This window comes from Gracilinanus agilis, chromosome 6 (assembly GCF_016433145.1).
Source record: "Gracilinanus agilis isolate LMUSP501 chromosome 6, AgileGrace, whole genome shotgun sequence".
NCBI lineage: Eukaryota > Metazoa > Chordata > Mammalia > Didelphimorphia > Didelphidae > Gracilinanus > Gracilinanus agilis.
In genome coordinates, this window is record NC_058135.1 from 235,893,032 (window position 1) to 235,911,492 (window position 18,461).

The 18,461-nt window shown below is 38.2% G+C and overlaps 1 protein-coding gene across 1 annotated transcript in view; it reads left to right on the forward strand.

Annotated features, from left to right (window-relative positions):
- Positions 1-18,461, forward strand: part of RRAS2 (RAS related 2) — a 101,701-nt gene that overhangs the window by 72,495 nt on the left and 10,745 nt on the right. Inside the window, exons 2-4 of the mRNA XM_044682151.1 lie at positions 13,258-13,345; positions 16,087-16,189; positions 16,995-17,103. Of these exons, the coding sequence (XP_044538086.1) occupies positions 13,258-13,345; positions 16,087-16,189; positions 16,995-17,103 (300 nt within the window). The remainder of the gene's footprint in view (positions 1-13,257; positions 13,346-16,086; positions 16,190-16,994; positions 17,104-18,461) is intronic.

Consider the following 18,461-nt stretch of genomic DNA (forward strand, 5'->3'; position numbering starts at 1 on the left):
GCTATGATCAAGTTTTGGGAATTTGAATTACCAAAGAATTTTAATTACTTCAGTTACTCCCCTTTCTCTATTTATACAAATAGATAGGAATTATGTGGATAATTAATGATCTTTAGGTTTGAAGTAACCATTTTTCAAAGCCTAGCTCAGATGAAACTGTTATTTCTCCCCTACTCCTCAGAGTTGTAAATTAGAGGAATTAGACCTCATATAGCATAGCACTTTTTATCTCTATTAGACTATACTCTTATGCATTAGAGTTTATTGTATAAGGATTATAAATCGAGATCCTGCTAAGTGTTAATTCAAGGGCAGAAAATGTATCTGCTAGACTATGTAGGTTACCTTGGACAAATCATTTCACTTGGGGAGGGGTCTTGCTTGCTTCATCTATAAAATGAAGGAACTGGACTTGATCTCTGATTTCATTGGCTAGAACATAAGTATTTGCTCAGTTATTGTCTGCTGAATTTTAAAGCCTTGTGATAACTCTTCCCCCTGGGATCTATGATATACTTATAATGAAGTCCATGACTAACCCTCATATTGAATTCTGCTCATTGGTGAAGACCTCATTCAACTGATTCTGTCCTGAGGGTCCCTCAAACTATTTTACTACTAGTAGTATTATGTAGTTCAACTTCATTTATGTATTAGATTTGTATTGTGTAGGTTTAGGAAATTAACGACTGTTCATTTCAATTTTTTTAAGCCCTTTATCTTCTCTCTGAGAATTGCTATTGGTTCCAAGGCAAAAGAGTGGTAAGAATAGGCAGTTGGGGTTAAGTGATTTGCCCAAAGTCACACAGCTAGGAAGTTTCTAGATTTGAACCTAGGACCTCCCATCTCTAGGCCTGGATCTCTATCAGCTGAGCTACCTTGCTGTCCCTAATTCCAGTTTTTCTGTGGGATAATGAGTTCCCAGCTCTAAAGATCACAGACTTTTGGAACAATAGTAAATTTGTGAATTAACTAAATTGAGAAGTGCCTATATTCTTCATCTTTTACTTTTATTGACTGGATTTGTTCATAGTCATTGTTTAATTAGTGGTTATATTTCATGAATAGCTGTAAAAATAGATTTTATGGATTGGACTGGATGGTTGTTGAGGCACCTTCCAACTTAAATTTTGTAATTCTGAAAAGTATTAGTTGTTCCAAAAGTCTTAGTGTAGTTTAAACTTATTTAAAGGTGCAATAAGATTTTCAGGACATTTATATATGGACCCAGTAAAATAATTTGATGTATAGTACTGCAGGTGTGCCAATCTTAGCTGAAACTGTGCAGAGTTTCAAGAAGCAAGTTATCGTTAGATGTATCCCAAGTGTGGCACAGCTGCCTGCTCCTTTGGACTTTTTTGGTATCAGAGCAGAGAGAGAAAAATTGAAAGGATGATCTGTAAGTTCTTGCCTTTAATTCCTTTCTGTGCAAGAAACGAACTCTTCCCAAGGCCAAGCAACTCTCCAAATCTGTTAGGATGTGAAACCCCAAGAACCTTAGTTTGACAAGCAAACATTTGATATGAAATTGTAGGGAACAAAGGGTCTCTGTGACCTGACAGCTGCATTTCAAGAGTGACATAAGGAAGAGCGTAACTCTAGTTCCTGCACAGCTGCAGCAGCAGGGTTACTAGAGGAATTTGCCATGATTTCTGGTGGGGGGAATAGTCTTCTAGCACACACTGAAATATTTCATAGAATCCTGGAAAATAAGAGGTAGAAAGGAATCATCTAATTCGCCTCCCTTCTTAGAAGTGAGAAATGGAGGTTTGGAATTTCTCCCAAGTCGCATGGCCTGGGAGGGAAGGGGAGCTGCATTGCCATCTGGGAGGCTGTGGGAGAGATACAAAGATAGGCAAGAGTACCCCGACCCTTAGAGACCCGAACCTTAGCAATAGATTTTTATCCCCATTTTACAGATAATGAAACGGATGCCTCAGGAAGTCTGTCCAAGTCTATGTTGCTAATAAGTTGCAGACACAGGGCTTGAACATAGGCCTCAGGAGTTCTATACACCTGTGTTCTCTATAGGTTATCATGCTGTGTAAGATAGGCCTGTGAGCAGTGAATGTATAGAATTTTATCATTTATTTAAAGAGGGAAATTCTGTCTACTAGGATGATCAAGAATCATACCTGGCTGGATCCTTTGGGTATTGCATGCCAGCTCCTCATTTTGAAAATGGGGAAAGTTGAGACCCAAAGGAGGCAAGGTGACAAGGACACTGTAAAAAGCCAAATGACAGGTTGAAGGGCCTTAGGAGCTCAGAGGAAGGGGAGATGCACTTCCTTCTGGTTGGATTGGACAATGATGCTATTATTTGGACCATATCTTGAAGAATGGAAAAATTGGGTTACCCAGTCAAGAGGGAAGTTGAGAGTCATGGGTAGAGGTCTTCAAGGCTTGTTGGGCCTAGGAATAGACCCTTTTAGGTGGAAACAGAGGATTCCACCAAAGGAAAGGAGAAGTAACTAGGGCCAGATTGCTTACTATCATACTTCATTTTGAAGGGAGGGTGGCACATTTTGGATTCTCCACTCAGCACTGTCACCAGTTAGCAGTGTGATCTTGGGTGAGTCATTAGGCCTGTCTGCCTCATTTTGTTTCCCCATCTGAAAAATGAAGAGGTTAGACTAAATGCTTTCTGAGCTTTCTTCTGTATCTTTGAGCAGGGGAATGTTATGGCAACTGCAGTATTCTAGGAAGATTAATCTGGTACCAGTGTGCATGGTAAACTGGAGCGGAGGGAAAGCACTTAGGCCCATGTTGGTGAAGACGTGACACACGTGCCCCAGCATGCTGGAGGCGGCTGCTCTGTTCCCCCTCTCCACGGTGCCTGGGGACAGTGTTCACACACCCCATCCCTCTGCCCAGCATCCCAATGTGAGCACTTCCTCCCTTCACTGTCTGGCTAATGCGGGGCCCCACAGGCAGCTTGAAGGTGCAGTTCGGGCACACGATCTCTAAAAGGTTCACCATTGCTGACTTAGGCTATTAGAGAAGTCTGGATTCAAGCCAATAAGGATCTGGTGTAGAGTTTCAGAAATGGAAAATCAGGAATGCATTTAAAATCATTAGAAGGAAGATGATTTGCACATGGATGCTCAGTGAATTATTTGTTCAGTTGGATTGAGTCGACAGGACTCCAGATTTGGGGAGTAGGAGTCATATGACTCAGGTTTCAAGCCTAGATGCCTGGGATAATTGGATAACTGAAATCAGTTTGCTGGGAAGCAAGAGCCATTTGAAGGGGAAGAGATGATGCATTTTGTTTTAGTCATAGATTTGAGATGGTGGCTGTTCACATGCATGGAATGAGGCAACAGGAAATACTGAGCTCCCCTAGTCAAAGCTCAAAAGGAAGATGTCCAAATTTAGGTATTTTATTTTATTTTTTTATTTTCATTTGGACTGGACTTGGGGTGTCATTGGAATTGGGAACTCCTGGTGAAGAAAAGTCCTCAACCAATACAAGTCAGCACCTGCTGTGCAATTTCTCATCTTTTGGTGTTCAAGTTGGCTAGAGGCACTGTGACAAGTTTTATCACATAGCCAGGATACACCAGAAGCAGAATTCAAACCTAACTGGCTTCTGTTTGGCTCCCCATTTGCCACACCTATCCTGGGCATTACATTTATTTTAGAGAGAGAGAGAGAGAGAGAGAGTGTGTGTGTGTGTGTGTGTGTGTGTGTGTGTGTGTACATTATATATATGAATAAAAAAATTGTGTGTGGGCTCTTAAAACCTTAGAATTAATACTAGGGTATCCTTTCTAAGGCAGAAAGAAGAGTGGCAAGACCGCCTGTGCCCTGTGCCACCTAAGTACTCTGATTTTAGAAAAATATATTGAAAGATACACATAGGAAGAGGATTGGGATGGAGACCTTGTTCTCTGAGGATCATTTGAAAGTGTTGAGTTGTTTAATCTGGAGTGAAGAGTTGTCTTGACTTGAGGAGGATATGGTTGTTGAGTATTTGAATAAACCACTACATGAAGAGAAATTAAGTGGGTTCCACTTGACCTTACGGAGTCTGAAACTTAAGAAGAATGGACCATAGTTTTCGAGAGACAAATTTCAGCTTGAGGCACAAAATTTTCTGACAATCTTGAGCTTTCCAGAAATGGAATGGGCCACCTTAGGAAGTAGTATTAGTCATTGACCCTTGTTTTCTCATCCGTAAAATGGCAATAAAAATACATGTCGTACCTGCCTTTATAGAGTTGTTGCAAGGATTAAATGAGACCATATATGGAAGGCTTGGAAAACATTAAAGTATAATGTGAGTGATCACCATTGTTATTATAATGATTTTCCTCAATTCTGGAAATCTTTTGGTGGTGGCTGGATGATGACTACTTGTTTGGAATATTTGGAGCAGGATTCTTCTCTTAGGTTTAGATTGTTGTGCTTTTCTAGTGCCCTTGCTCATCTGAGAATCTGTGATTAGGACTTCATAGAAGTAATTGTGCTGCAAATAGTAATCCAGTGGCCTTGTGGAATAGCCAGCCATTCTTTGTGGAAAGTCAGTTTTGTTGTCTAGCTTAATGAAAATTTACCCATATTTGCCCACATTTGTTACTGTGGTCCTACACTTTGGTTGCCCTTTCTGGGTTGAATCTTCATGAGCTGAATAAAGACAAACTTGAAAGAGCAAAGAAATCACTGGCATTTCTGGGTAGCCCTTTTTCTGTCTCATACTTAAAGATCCTCAGTGATACCTGTCTGGGGAGACTGAGAGAACTCACCCTACATCCCTACTTGCATATGTACTGTCTGAATCGACTAAGTTGATCAGTCGACCTGTCATAGATTGTTTTGTTTTATATTTTTACTGGACCTGTGGTTTCATTGGTGTAGGGAGCTTAGAATAGCACTTCTTCTGGAGCTTAGAGTCTTAGACAACTCCCTGGGACTCTGAAAAGTTAAGTGACTTGTCCTTGGCCATAGTTACATGTGGTTGAGGTGTGGGACCTGACCCCCATCTCTTCTGTCTTCCTAGCCAGATTTTCTTTTCACTGTACTTCTCTCCACTTTTTTTGGCCACAGTCTACTCATACTGAATCTCCTTTATATCATTGCTCATTAGTGTTTCACTGAGTGGGGATAAATGACCATGAAGCCTTTGTCTAGTAGTTTCCCCCCCACAATCCCCATTGGTGTATATTTTTGTCTGATTGAGGTTAGCAGTGAAATAGGGGAATGGATTCTACTAGTGCTCTCATTTCAAGAAAGAGCTGTATGCCGCGCCCCCCCCCCCCCCCCCCAACCGCCCAGGTGTGCATGAGAATAGTATAGTGAGAAGGAGGAGTGCTGGCCCAAGGAACCAAAATTCATAGGGTTATAGGACAGAGGCTGGCGGAATTCAGCCTCCAGTATTATAGATGAAGAAACTGAAGCATATTGACATACCACAGATCACGCAAATAGCAGAAGGTTCTAAACTCAGGTTCTTTTATACATTTGTTGTTCTTTGTCATTTAACTTCTCTGAACCTTGATTTTCTAACCTTTAAGATGAGAGTAAAAATAATTATTTCATAGGGTTGTGAGGATTAAATGAGTTGTATGTAAAGCACTTTATAAATCTTTGTTAAAGCAATATATAAATGCCAGCTATTATGTCATCAGGTATAAAAATATCTCAAGGAGATATTTACTTTCCTTTTTCCATCCATTCCATTGAGTGGTTCTTGTGTTATGAGGTAACAATTAAGGAATATGTATATTTAGAGAAATTTGTATCTTTGAACTACACCCCCCAGAAGTATTTCCCAGAATTCCTTTTAATCTCTCCACCACTTTATGTGGTCACGTTTTGTATATAGTTGTGGGTAACTCTGCCTCTCTCTCTCTCTTTTTTCCATGCGTATGGCTGGGTTAGCTAGCTGTTTTACTTTAGTTATTATTATTAATTTTAATATTTACAAATAGGTGAGGTGGAAGGTCTGAGGGTTATTAAAATATAAAGACAAAACTGATCAGAACAGGACAATTTTTGGGTAATTTTGCCAACCAAGTTGCTGAAACATTGTTTAGTTGGGAACTTTTCTTATTTTGGAAATGAAAGGCCTTATTTTACCGGTTGCCCTAGAGGCCTTGGCTTCCCCACTTGTAAAATCCAGGGTTTGGATTGAGTAATCTCTAAAGTCCCTTTCCAGTGTTAGTGATCTGTGACTATAGTTCAGGAAGTTTTCTAAGAAGTTATGTTTGATATAGTGATTCACACAATCATTTTGGTTGTAAATGTTAAATATACTATTATTTGGAGATTTCTTTGGGTAATTGCATAGCCAAAAGTCTATCTAGGTGGTCAGATTTGATTTAAATTATATAAGAGCCCCAGGAACCATTTTGTTTGACTGGAAAATGTTTCTAGGCGTCAAAGTCACTTAACCTAAGAGAGGGATTCAGGGCTGAAGAGAGATTGCTTCTCTAAACTTTCTTTTCTTGGTTTTCCTTTGATAATGTCAATTAGTTCTTTCAAAATGAAACAAAACAAAAGCTTTTACCTTTTGTCTTAGAATTAATACCAAGTATCAATGCTTCCAAGGCAAAAGAGTAGTGAAGACCAGGCAGTCGAGGTTAACCGGCTTGCCCAGGATCATACAAATAGACAGAGTACCTGAGGTCAAATTTGAATCCAGGACTTCCTATCTCCAGGCCTGGCACTATCTACTGAGCCATCTAGATGCCCCCTCAGAATTTGTTCTGCAAAGCTGAGGTTTTTCCTCAAAGACTGGTAATCCAGCTCAGAAAGGGGAAATAAGTCTTGTGTTGGGATACCTTAAATCAGGGATTCTTAAGCCTTTTGAACTCATAAAATAGAGCATATTGGAATAATTATCATCTTTTTAAAGTTTGTAGATCCCTGCCTTCAGCAGCCTCTCCATCTCATTCCCATTGTCTTTCTGTTCTTCCCTCTAAGCATCCCCTCTAATATGATAGGATTTGGCTAAATGACCTTTGGAGGGCCTTCCATCTTTACATCACCCATCCATCCTTTTCTACCCAAATCTCTTGACAGACTCCTAGAGATTTTCTCACAGATGATAGATCGTGTGATCATGACACCACCTGGTGGCCGTGCCTAGTTACTGCAACTTCCCTTTCAGATTGGGGACAGGGTCTTTGCTCTCAGTGCCTAGGAATGGAAAAGTAACATCAACACCCCCCACTGGCAAAGTCTCCTGGAAGAGCCGATCTCTCCTAAGGGACAAGCTCATTTTGGTTTCCTTCATAAACATCAAAATGATTTTTTAAATAAAAGCTGTAACAAGTATAAGGCGGTCTGGAGGCTCAGCGCCAGATTTGTAAGCGTTTATTGATACAAAGAGAGAGAACTAGAAAGGTTACTCCATTTTGCTGGCTGGCCGCAATGCTGCCACTGATTGTCAAAGATCCTATACCAGATAAGAAAGAGCACAACAGAGGGGAAACACCCAGGCCATGGCAGACAGAGAGAGCCACCTCACTTCCCTTCTGGGTTCAAGAACCCTGTCCTTGGCCACATCTTTCAAACGTCGTGCCGCCTGCCCTTCCGGGGCGACATTCCGCTGGTTCTCTCCCATTGAAGCTAGGGACGCCCGTGCTGACACTGGCTCTGCCACGTCGTCAGTCATGCTGATGCGAGGAGATGCCGGTGTATGGCATGGAGCTCTGTGACACCCATGTCTCATCACATATCTAAATATTTAAGGCTCAAATGAACCCCAAATTTCCACTAACACATTGTGCGTAGGATGGAGGTAGTTTACTTCACAAAGAGTTGAGGACTTTACATTTTTATTAAATTAGTATCTAGATGTTTGTAATTTTAAAAAACCTATTTTATTTTTTCTGATGATATGTAATAATTTTAGTATTTGTTTCCCAAATTTTGAGTTCCAAATTCTTTCCCTCTCCCTTTGCCTTCCCTATTCCCTGAGATAGTAAGCAGTTTAATCTGTGATTTATATATGCAGTCATGCAAAGTACATGTCAATTTGGTTATGTTGTGGAAGAAGACTTAAAATAAAAACCAAAAAGCCATGAAGAAAATAAAGTGAAAAATAGTATGTTTCCATCTGCATTTAGACTCTTGTCTGTTCTTTCTCTGAAGGTAGATAGCATTTCTCATCCGAAGTCTTTGGGTATTATCTTGGATTGTTGTTCATCATGCAATATTGCTATTACTTTATGTCATGTTCTGGTTCTGCTCATTTTACTTTGCATCAGTTCATGTAGATCTTTCCAGGTTTTTCTGAAATCATGCCGCTCATCATTTCTTATAGCACAATAGTATTCCATCACAATCATATACTTGGTAAGCCCTTGACTTAGTGTACTGACTTAATGTATTAGAGAATTTCTTAACAGAGAACCCCAGGATAGATTCACTAAAGGGAAATAAATCTACCTTCCTCTGAATGACCCCTCTCAATCTCATTACCTCAACCATAGAATTTGGACCTAGAAGTACCTTAGAGATAGTCTTGTCTACCCCTTTGTTTTTTCAAATAAGGAAATTGAGACCTTGAGAAAAGAAATGACTGACTTGCTTAGTAACAGAAAGCAGTAGACCTAGCATTTGAACTCAGGCTCTCTCATTCCAAACTCATTGCTCTTTTCTCTGCCTCATGTGGCTTTTCAGTTTTAAATTTCCCTGCCTGTGTATAAAAACAGACTGTAAAGGACATTGGTTCTCACAATGTTGTCCTGTCCAACAGCAAGGCATTCCCCCACTGTACAGGAAGCATCTGTTTTCTTTCTTTCCCTGCCCTTAGGGGAGCAGCACCACTACATGCTTCCCACTCTAGTGCATCCTTTTTATACTGCCCCCAACAACTCTTAACTCTGGAAAAGACTATATTTCTCTTTCCTGGCAAAATTGCAGGGAACTTCCTCTTTATTTAGTAAAGAACCTTGGAATAAGAGTCTGGAGATCTGGTCTATACAGCCCGCAAGAAGTCAAATCAGTTCTACAGTTTGGGCTACTATTGAGAAAATGGGAATAATATGACATAATGGATAGGACACAGTTTTGAGTTTGTTCTGCATTATATATGTGTGTGTGTGTGTGTAATGTGTATGTTTATATATATATATATAGTTATGTATTTAAATACTTTAGAGATTACTAAATTTCATGGAAGAAAAAAAATTCATTAGTTGGTAGTTAACCTTTTTGTAATAAACTTACCCTAGTTAACTAGACTGGTGCTCAGATTGCAGATACACATATTATTGCTAGACCTTTCCTTTTGACTTTCTTCCAGCCTGGTTATGCTTGCCAAACTGGCAAAGCCTTAAGAAACCCAGATTCATCTTCTTACCTGGATGAGGTATATCAGATGCTCTATGTTTGAAGGTATCTAAAGGGTGGGTATATATCATTGTGGGTCATTAGGTGGTACAATGGGTCAGGAAGTCTCCTTTTCCTGAGTTCAAATCTGGCCTTACTTGCTGTGTGACCCATGGCAAGTCATTTAACTCTATTTGCCTCAGTTCCTCATCTCTTAGATGAATTGGAGAAGGAAATGGCAAACCGGTATCTTTGCCAAGAAAACCCCAAATGGAGTCAGGAAGAGCTGGATATAACGGAACAATGACAACAATAATATACCATTATAGCATGCAGTATTTCATTTCAATTTGAGTTTTTATTTTGGCTTTATATAATTATTCTTTTGCAAAAATGAACAATGTGGAAATGTGTTTTGCATGATAATACTTGTATAATCCAGATTGAATTGCTTGTCAGCTCCAGGGGAAGGAAGGAAAGGGAGGGAAGGAGATAATTTGGATCTTCAGAAAACTTATGTGGAAATTTATTACTACATGTAATTGGTAAAATTAATATCTTTGGAAAAATTTAAAAACTATATATACCATTCTATTATAGGAGATATAGTTGATACATTACTGGTCCCAACTCACAGCTCCACGAAGTGCATTGGCTCGTTTGTTTTCCTATAGCTGCTCCAACATTTTTCATTTCCCTTTTATGTCAGCTTTGCCTAAATCCTAGGTAAGAGGGGAAACATTAGAGTTACATTGTTTTGTACTTCTCTGATTCTTTGTGATTTGAACGTTTTTCCATGTAGTTTGATAGTTTGACTTTTTGCCTTAGAGAACAGATTTTTCATAAAATTGACCTCAGAGATCATTTAGTCATTTGACTCATTTACAATGGACATTGCAAATTTTACAGATAAGGAACCTGAGGCTTCTTTAAAAAAGGGACTTGCTCTGGGTCACCTTGATAGCAAGTAGTAAAAATGTGAATAATATTGATAATGATAACTGATAGTACTTTAGGATTTATGAAGTAAAACTCTGTGCATTCTCTCTTGAGGCTCACAACTCTGGAGGGTAGGATTTCCATTTTACATTGGAGGAAAGAAGTTCTGGGAAGTTGAAGAGACATAGTACCATGTAGATGGAGACAAAATTCAACACTAAGTTCTCTCATGCTTAGGCTGTTCTGCTGTTCTGCTGCTGTCATCAGGGAAGTGCAAGCATCTGCTTCTTCCAGGAGTTCCCACCCTAACCTCTGCCTTAACTTTCCCAGGAATTCCCAACACTGCAAGAGAACTTACATTCAAGACTATAGTTTTAAAATTCATATATGTTTGGTATCAGGAAAATTATCAATGTTAATATTTATCATCAATGCTAAGAATTAACAGAATGGAAGGAAAAAATTTAACAATTTGGTTTGACTATATAAAAGTGACACTAATTATAGTCATTCACATAACTTGCTTATCATTTATAATGAATTGTGCTAAGCAATACTAGTTAGGCATATTATTAAACACGTCAAATTAACATTTATAAGCCGATTACATTAATAAACCATTCAGAGATGCTCAGCCTTCATAATTTGTTCCTGGGGTAAAGTTTACAATTCAAATCACTTCAGAGTTTCCTCCTCCCTTTGCTTCAGGCTCAGAGATTGATATTTGTGGCCCTTATCCTTATGAACACTACCCCCTCTACTTGTGTTCTCTTTCCTTGCTCCAGGAGTTTGCCCCTTCTTTTATTAATTTCTCCCTAGTTTTCAACCCTCTTTTAAACTTACTGGTTCCTTCCCAGTGTCTTATATATACACCCAGATCTCTTCCCTTCTTACCTCTTCAGACTTATTCTGTATTTCTGTCGTCATTCTCATTTTGATCCTACTTTTCTACTTCCTACAATCTGATTTTCTCCTTTACTTCTTTGGAAATGTTCTCTTCAGATAATTGGTGCTAAATTCTCTCTTTTGAGAAAATCTATAGTTTAGTGGATTCTGTTGCTAAATCCTGCTAAATCCATTAGCTTTTTCTTTGTACTCATCCTTCTTGATCTTTTTGGTATTTTGACCCAGTTGACAAATTGATTATTCCCTCTTTCTGGACATTCTCTCTTGCCAGAATCTTTGTAAAGATGTTGCTGTTAGGATTCTGCTTCCTACTTGTCTAATAGAACTTTTTCAGTTTTCTTTGAAGAATCATCATTCATGTTCCATCCCCTCTACACAGATGTACATTTCTATACTCTTTCTCTGTGATCTCATCAGCACACGTTGGTTCAGTTATCATTTCTCTGCTGCAGTCTTGAATCTCTGACTGCCTATTGAACATTACTGAGTGTCCTCGCTACATCTCAGGTTCAACATATCCAAGGTGGAACTCATTGTATTCTCAAAACCAATCTTTTCCCTAATTTTCTTCTTTTTCCTGAGGGTACCACCACTTCCAGGTTCATAACAGATTCTTCACTCTCATTCACTTTCCCACCTCTTTATCTTTTCTTCCCCTTCTCTTCTAGAGTTATCACACTAGTTCATACCTTTATTACTTCTTCCTTGGATTTCTGTAATAGCCTCTCTATTGATCTTCCAGCATTTAGTCTTTTCCCTTATCCTCCACATAGCTACCAAATCAGTATTTTTAAAGTACTGTCCTTGTTGGATCTTGTTTCTCCTCTGAACAAGAAGTTTCAATGGCTTCCCATTACTTCTTGGAGGAGCTATAAACTGGTGTTTAAGCTCTTCCCAGCCTGATTCCAGTCATCTTTTGAGGTTGAGATTCCATCCTCTTAACTCTTTCATTCCAGCCAAACTGACCTATGATGAAAACCATCCCACATTTGGGTCTTCCAGTAGAGGATAAAGTTCCTTGGGGGGAGGGACTATCTTCTTGTTTTTGTATCTCCCCTGGCCAGCATACAGTAGTGAACTTTTCATAAATGCATGTTGATTGATTACTAGGCTGGATGCCAAATCTGAAACAGTTTCTGCCTTCAGCGAACTCATGTTTTCATTTAAAGGCATAGAGCCATGGACATGGCTCAGTAACACAAGGTAATTTGAGGAAGGAGATAGCTTTAGTTGCTTGAGGGAAGCCATGGAAATGTTATCTGAGCTCAACCTCATAGGAAGATAGATTCTGAGAAGTTGTGATCAGGAGGGTGGTGTATTCCAGCTCCAGGCAGTGGTTTTGTAACCACATTAAAGGTAGGAGAAAAAACGTAGAATTCTGGGATTATCTGTAGGCCATTTTGGCTAGATGCAGGAGGATATGAAAGATAATGTGAAGTAAAAGTGGAAAAGGGAGAGTGGAATTAGATTGTGGAGAGGCCAAACTGTCAGGCTGAGTATATTTATCAGAGGTAATTGGGAGCCACTGAAGGCTTTGGAGTTCAGTTGGAGAGGGAAGAATGATACGGTCAGATTTGTGTTTTAGGAATATGAATTTGGAGTGGAGAGTAAGGGGGCATATTAGTAGATATTAGCAACAGCCAGGCCTCTACCAAGGTGAGAAGGATAGGCATGCAGGAGACACTGTGGAGATAGGCTCAGATTGGATAAATGAGAGTGCTTTGAATAAAAGAGGAAAAGGTGCAGGTTTGAGGGAAAGAACGAAGACTTTCATTTACCTTGAGATGCCTTTGAGGATATGTGTATGTGTGTATGTGTACACCATTTCTTAGTATCTGAGAGCATTTGAAGATATTTCATTCTGTGGAAATACCTGTTGCTTTGTAAATTGAGCCAGTAGGTGATGGCTTTCATATATGTATGTGTATGTGTGTGTGTGTATATATATATATAAAATCATTCTTCTACTTTGAAAAAGAAAAATTTTCCTTTTCACATTAATAAGAGATATGAATTTTCTGATACATGGGATGATGGGTAGAGGTTGATAAACAGAATCATACTGTATTTGAATGGCGCTTGGTGTTTACATATGTTTAACAGTAATTCTAAAATGATTTTTTTTTGCAGTCCTATTTTGTCACAGATTATGATCCAACAATTGAAGATTCATATACCAAACAATGTGTGATAGATGATAGAGCAGCACGGCTTGACAGTAAGTAATTTTAATTTCCATTTCTTAAATGAAAGCTTCTCTACGCTACAGCTTTCTTGCACTAACTCCTCCTCATGGTATGGAGGTGATCCTAAGCTCTTAAGATAACATATCAAAGTAGAAAAGCCTGAATGGTAATGGTAACAACCTGGGTATCTTCTGCCTGAGAACCATCTTAGCTAAATTCAGAGAAACTCAACCATCATGGCATGAAGACCATTTATTTATTAAAACCTAGAAGTACTATGGTCCATTTTTTGTGGTATTCTTGAAATACTGAACTCTCATAGTTTAAGTTATGGAGTCATAGTTTAAGTTACAGAGTTGGAAAGATCTTCAGAGTTCTGGTCCCTACCAAATCATGAACACTACCGTAGTGCTCATCTACCCAGTTTCTGCCTGAAAATGGGAAACTGAGTACATTTCAAGGCAATGCATTTCTTTTTTTAGACAGCTCTATGATTGTTAATAAGTTGAGTTGAAATATGTCTTTAAAGGGCTAACGAGATCAAGTCCACTTTTCCTACATGACATTTCCTTCAATATTTTAAGAATTGTCATTCTCTGTCTGACATGTAAAAGGTCCTGAATACCAGCCATAATTATACTATTGATTCCAGCTTCCAGAAAAGCTCTTTTATCATTAAAATGTGTTTTTCATGGGAGGGGATGGATAATGCACAATTATCACTCCAACTTTTAAAACCTACTTTTGTGGCTTCTTTATTTTCATAGAGAAGCATTCTGGTTCAGTGAAAGAGATAGGGGTTTGGAGTCAGGTGACCTGTGGTCACATCCTGATGTATTGACTTCCTCCTTAGACTCTGATTTCCTGGAGTCTAGGGATTGTCTTTTGTCCCTTTTTGTGTCCCCAGGGCATCTGGCACATAGTAGGTATTTAATAAAGTACTGATTAACTGACTACAATCCTTACTAGTTTTGTGATTATGAATATGTTGCTTCTTCTCTGGTCCTCCCGGTTTTTTTCCCCTGTAAAATGGGGATAATACCTTTACCATTTGGTTCAGAGTTGTGAAGAAAACACTTTGTAAACTTTGTTGACTGGGAAAAAACACAGAACTATTAAATAGTCAGAAAAACCACTCTTTAATCACGTAAAGGGATTCAGTGCTAAATTAGGCCTCCACCCAGAGCTGGAAGCCACACACCCACTCAGAATTCCAAGGATTGAAACTGGTTGCTCTGGTCACTGACCCCTTGGAGAGCCAGCTGTGCTAGATTGACAACTTTGAGGAGTCCTTAAAGTGGGAAGCTTAAATACCTTTCTAGGGGAACCTGGGGGCTGAGGATGAGAGGGATAGTTGATTGACTTTACAATGGTAACTATGGAAAATGAGGAGTTCTAGACTGGAATAGTTATATACAAGAATAGTGAGGGATTGATGCTTTACAATGGACACAAAAGGGAATGATCCAACCTAGGGCTGGGTCACCTTGATAAAGGACTTTGGCCTAAGGGGAGAAACCCTTGGGAAGAAAGAGAAATTTAACACCTGATGGGATTAGCCATTCTCACTTAAATAACTTTTAGGTCTGTTGTTTGTCCGAGACTCCTGAAGTTGGACTTTTCCTCTGGAGAAACTCTTAAGTGACAAGGTCAAACTTGAGACTTTCACCTTCAAGCTAACTAAACTGGGGGTCGTGAATCTTACTAGGCTACAAGTTTGGGGGCTTCTAGATTCCATGTTGACAACCTTAAAGCACTGTTTATATGTTACAATAAATTATTAGTCACTATATTGCTTCTTAATTGACGCTTTTCAGAAAACCTGAACTATATTCTTATAGGCACTTGCAGTTTTAGGATATGTTCAAAGTTCAGGAAATCTTTGATTTCATCAGTATTGCTATTCCTTTCACTGACATAGATCCATTTCCTTCATTTAGTTAGATGATCATTGGTGGTTTTGGCAAAAAACATAGTACCATGAAACCCCAATAACACATCAAGTCTATTCCTGGGCCTCTACTGAAAACTCACCTCTCAGATTCAAGGAGGCACCAGAAGAGGCCTTAATGAAGAGTCTTTATTAGAAGCCTTATGCAAATTAGAATTTTCCAGGGAATTTCCTAGTATCTCTTTATTTCACCAGAGTATGAGTTGAGATTTATTTAGCTTTATTGTCTCAATCTGTTAATTTAGAATTTTTTTCCCATGGAAATTGTTATTTGATGTTCAAAATGAACCTGCTAATTTGTTTCCCATTCCTGAAACTGTGTGTAACATTAGCATGTACTTTTATCTTTGTCTCTTTGAGACCAGAATATTGAGAAGGAAAGAATGGGACCCTAAAATTCTCACTGGTGGCAATTTTTCACTTCTTTGCCTACAGATCAAGGATATGCTGTAGCTACCTTGTACTGGCTCACAAGAACTGATTATTAAATTTTCATTGGGAATATTATACCTTGAATATCTACAAATGCTATAAATCAGGCCTTCATTTATTGTTTTGTTGATTATCTGGATTTTAGTAAGTGAAAGAAAATGGTAATGCGGATTAAATCTAAAAGCATGTTGTGCCTTTTTGGAAAGCTAGTTGCTAGGCATTGATCAGCACACCACTGCTGGAGCATACATTACTTTTGATTTGGAGGAGCTCTGCCCTTGTGAAATAGGTCATTCTTTTAAAACTGGGATCTCTTTGGTAAGAGTAGTGGGGAAGTATATCTTTGAATGTGCATATTTGCAACTGTGTCTCCATTTTGTTTCTGTGTAGTTCTGGACACTGCAGGTCAAGAAGAGTTTGGGGCAATGAGAGAACAATATATGAGGACTGGAGAAGGTTTTTTGCTGGTTTTTTCAGTCACTGATAGAGGAAGGTATGTATAAGTGTTGCAATGTTAGATCATCAAAATGCTGCTATTTTGAATCATATTTGGACTTTCCCATTTATCTCTTTTTTTAAATAATATTTTATCTCTCCTTCATTTTACATGTAATAATAATTTAAAATTTTGACTTCCCAATTCCCTCCTTTCCCTAACCCTTCCCTGAAACAGTAAGCAATTTGATCTAGATTGTACATGTGTGATCATGCAAAACATATTTCTATATTGGTCCTGTTGTGGGAAAAATATCATAAAACAAACACAAAAAAATAAGAAAATGAAGTGAAAAGTAGTATTCTTTGGCCTGCATTTAAACTTCCATCAGATATTTCTCATTTTTCATCATGAGTCCTTTGGAGTTGTTTTAGATCATTGTATTGCTGAGAATAGCTAAATCATTCACAGATGATCATTGTTCAATATTGCTATTACTGTGTACAATGTTTTCTGGTACTTATCACTTCACTTTGCATCAGTTCATGTAGGTCTTACTAGATTTTTTTGAAATCATCCTGCCTAGCATTTTATTGTAGTATTCCATAACAGTCATATACTTGTTAAACCCCTCCCCAATTGATGGATATCTCCATAATTTCCAATTCTTTGCCACCATAAAAGGAGCTATATAAATGTTTTTGTACAAATAGATCCCTTTCTCTTTTTTGTTTCTCTTTTTTAAAGCAAAAAGGATAATTTTCAGAATCAAAATAGAATCTTTGAACTAATAGATGATATTATTTAAAATGTGATCTGATGTTTAGTTACCTAACAGATTCATTTGTATTTCTGATTTTAGCTTTGAAGAAATCTATAAATTTCAAAGACAGATTCTCAGAGTTAAGGACCGAGATGAGTTTCCAATGATTTTAGTTGGTAATAAAGCAGATCTTGATCATCAAAGACAGGTAAGAAGTTTTCATGATTATTATGATTATTATTATTATTCCTATATTTATAATAGGAATGAAGATAATTTAAAGACTCAAACTTGGTTATGTTTAATTCAAAGAATTTGTACCACATGATATGAAAATAATGAGTTTGATAGAAAACAGACTTTTGGAAAATTTGTCATTTTTCATTGTCATTCATTTTATTAAATTATAGGGTATAATAGGAACATAGACTACATGAGAAGTTTACTACCTCTTGTCATCCTGCCCATCTCCCCCTTACAATCCTATGCCTTCTCTGGTCACCAAGGCCCCAAGAAGTGAGGCAGCAGTCTCAGATTCAAAGTCTAGTGTTCTGCACACTACACCAGAGTATCAACTTAATAGTTTCTGTGTTTATGAGTTTTGTTTAAAATAGTGATTCTGTGATTTTTTTTTTTGTTTGTTTGTTTTGATTCCTTTCAGGCCTAATGGATCTATACACTTAAGCTATTTACAATGAAATCCTATTGAAAATTTTTGTAAATAAATATGAACTATATTATTATCATAGTGACTTGTTCACTAGACATATAACCACTAATGGTGGAAAGATGATTAGCAGGTTCTCCAGTCTGAGAGAAGTGATTGGTTTCATCATGTATCCAAACATTGGGCCTACTCCTCCTCTTAGTCTTCATGAGGGGGTGGGGATGGGGGGGACAGGGGACAAGGGATTCTTAATCTGTTGTCTTTGAACTTGTTTAGCATTTTTTGATAACTATATTTCAATACAATTGATTTCATTTGTAATTCTATACATTTTAACATGATTCTGAGAAGAGGTGTACATAGGCGTTACCAGACTGTCAAAGCGGGCCATAATACAAAACAAAGGTTATGAACCTTCAGTGTAGTTGGATAAATTTGTCATGAAACTACTAGAGGAAGCAGCACAACATGCCAGAAAACATTGAAATGAAGTAAGGAGAGACTTGGGTTCAAATTGTAGCTGACACTTAGAAGCTTTCATCAAGCCCTGGCCAAGTCCCTCAGCTTCTTTGAGGCTTTAATTTCTTGTCTGTAAAATGGGACAGTCCTACTGGTCCTGCTACTTTAAGGGGCTCCAAGGAAAAGGATATAAATGTGATCTAGAAGATTCAAAGAGCATTTATAGGTCAAAACCAGAATGAGGATGGCAAACATACAAAACAAAACATATTTATTAATATCCTTTATCTAATCTATTTTCATTGGCAGCAGCAGTAGAGCCACATGCTCTGCCATGCCTCTTCCCAATGTATTCTTTGACATGAAGGTGAAGTCAGAAAAAATGGCTAGTCTTCATAAGCACCTACATAAAAAATGTATAGAGCTATCCTACCTTCTGA